Here is a 1,917-nt window from a genome sequence, read left to right as displayed (position 1 = left end):
ATTTATTGATATAAGTTAAAAAATTTAATAAAAATGCATATTTAATCCCAATTGACTTAGTATTCACTTATTACATATTAAATAAATATTTTCTCACAAAACTACTTTATAAGAATGAAAATATACATCGACACATACATTATGGTGTAAATATTAACAACAATAATTTAATTAAAAGATATTTATTTAACGTACAATAACTGGTAATAAATCAATTGAGAATAAATATATATTTTTTTATTAATTTTAATAATTATAAAAATAAATTAATTTAAACAAAAATAAACATCACGTAACTAAAATTTTGAAACCATAAAGATTGTAGGGATAGCAAATTATTTTTTGAAGGAGCAAGTGTAACATCATCAGTGGTGTGGCGCGTGGATGAAGAAGTCCTCATGTTTCGTCGCGTCATTGCTCTTTTACAGTTTTTGACATAAAAAAAAAAAAGGAAGAAGAAATGAGTAGTTCCAGGAGTTTGGGCAACCTCTTACTACCCACCACCCACCATCTCTTGACACGTGTCCCTTCAACCCAACACGTAAGCCCTCTTTGACACCTGCCAATCTTCTCTCCTTCCTTATAAAATGTTTCAAAAAATAATTGAATAATCTAAACTTGAAATACTATTAATAATTTCCAAAAATGATGAAGACAAGATAATTTTTATTTCAATACATTTAATTTAAACAGTTAAAAATATAAGTTGCAAAAAGAATATTTTTAATAAAGAAAAATAAATAAACACTTAACTTAGATAGACTATTACAATCACCTCTTAATATGGGTCAAAATTTTTGGATAAAAAAAGATATATCGGTACTCTAATTTTACCTATTTGAATATAAGATTATTCATAAATATTAATCATATTTTACCATTTTTTATAATCACTTTGTCAAATTAAAATTCATCAAGATTACATTTTAATAATAAAAGTTGAATTGTACAACTTTCATTATCCATTATGCACATTCAATCTACAAATTGTATTAAAATTAGAAAATTAAAATAGATAATAATATATGCCAAATCAATTATTTTAAAATGAATTATGGAATGATGTAGCCAAACTATACCTAAAGTTATGTGATCTAATTTCATTTTTTAATATTAAAAATTATTTAACTAAGTTAGAAAACAGTATCATTGTTCTTAAAAAAGGGGCAATCTCATTTTAGGTTGATTTAGATGTGTGCGCTACTACTCTAAAATGGACTAAAAGGAGTGAGAGGGTTTCACCTAAAAACAAAAGGAGTAGGTTGGGGGGGAATTTATTTATTGAATTTTAATTATGCTTTCAATGATAATAATTATAATTCCATGTATCGCGCAAAATTTGACATTTCTTCTATTAGCTTATAAAACTAACACAAAATAGGAGGAGGAAAATAAAAATTAATTCTAAGAAAAAAGAGAAAATAAAAAGGAAGAAACCGAAACGGTTTCGTGGATTCAAACCCCAAGCACCGACGTAGGTTGGATTCGCGAAGGAGAAACACAGAATCGGCCGACTGAAATTCCATATTTCTATACATGAACAGGCAGGAAATCAAAAGGAAAAACAAAAATATAAAGGCACAACATAAACAGAAAGACGATTTATCTGCAACAAATCAGGGGATTTGCTTCTTTCCGGGGCGATCGGCGGCCTTGAGAGTCTTGTCGATGAGTTTCCTGGCCTTGCGACTGCGAATCTCGACCTTAACGCTGGCGCTCTTGTCCATCTTAACGTACGGCTTCTTCGACTTCTTCAACGATCGCACCTTCGATTTTATCGACTCCACCAAATTCTCCAACTGAATTGCCATCTTCACTCCCGGAAACTATAATAGGTAGGAGTAGAGAGAATGGTTTTGAGTAGAAATGCTAGCTTAGTTTCATCTGAGATTGATGAGGGGGTTTTGAATCTGTGGG

The 1,917-nt window shown here is 29.8% G+C and overlaps 1 protein-coding gene across 1 annotated transcript; it reads right to left on the bottom strand.

Moving 5' to 3' along the window:
• Positions 1,381-1,911, bottom strand: LOC105169359. The gene has a single exon (XM_011089746.2). The coding sequence runs from the start codon at positions 1,809-1,811 to the stop codon at positions 1,617-1,619; it is 195 nt and encodes a 64-aa protein (XP_011088048.1). The 5' UTR covers positions 1,812-1,911; the 3' UTR covers positions 1,381-1,616.

The sequence above is a fragment of the Sesamum indicum genome, linkage group LG8 (assembly GCF_000512975.1).
Source record: "Sesamum indicum cultivar Zhongzhi No. 13 linkage group LG8, S_indicum_v1.0, whole genome shotgun sequence".
In the NCBI taxonomy this organism is placed as follows: Eukaryota; Viridiplantae; Streptophyta; class Magnoliopsida; order Lamiales; family Pedaliaceae; genus Sesamum; species Sesamum indicum.
Note: the sequence above shows the minus strand (reverse complement) of the source record. Positions and strands in the feature narration are given on the sequence as shown.

Excerpts from the sequence above, each read along its gene's own strand:
- LOC105169359 (XM_011089746.2), bottom strand. The coding sequence starts at position 1,811 with ATGGCAATTCAGTTGGAGAATTTGGTGGAGTCGATAAAATCGAAGGTG.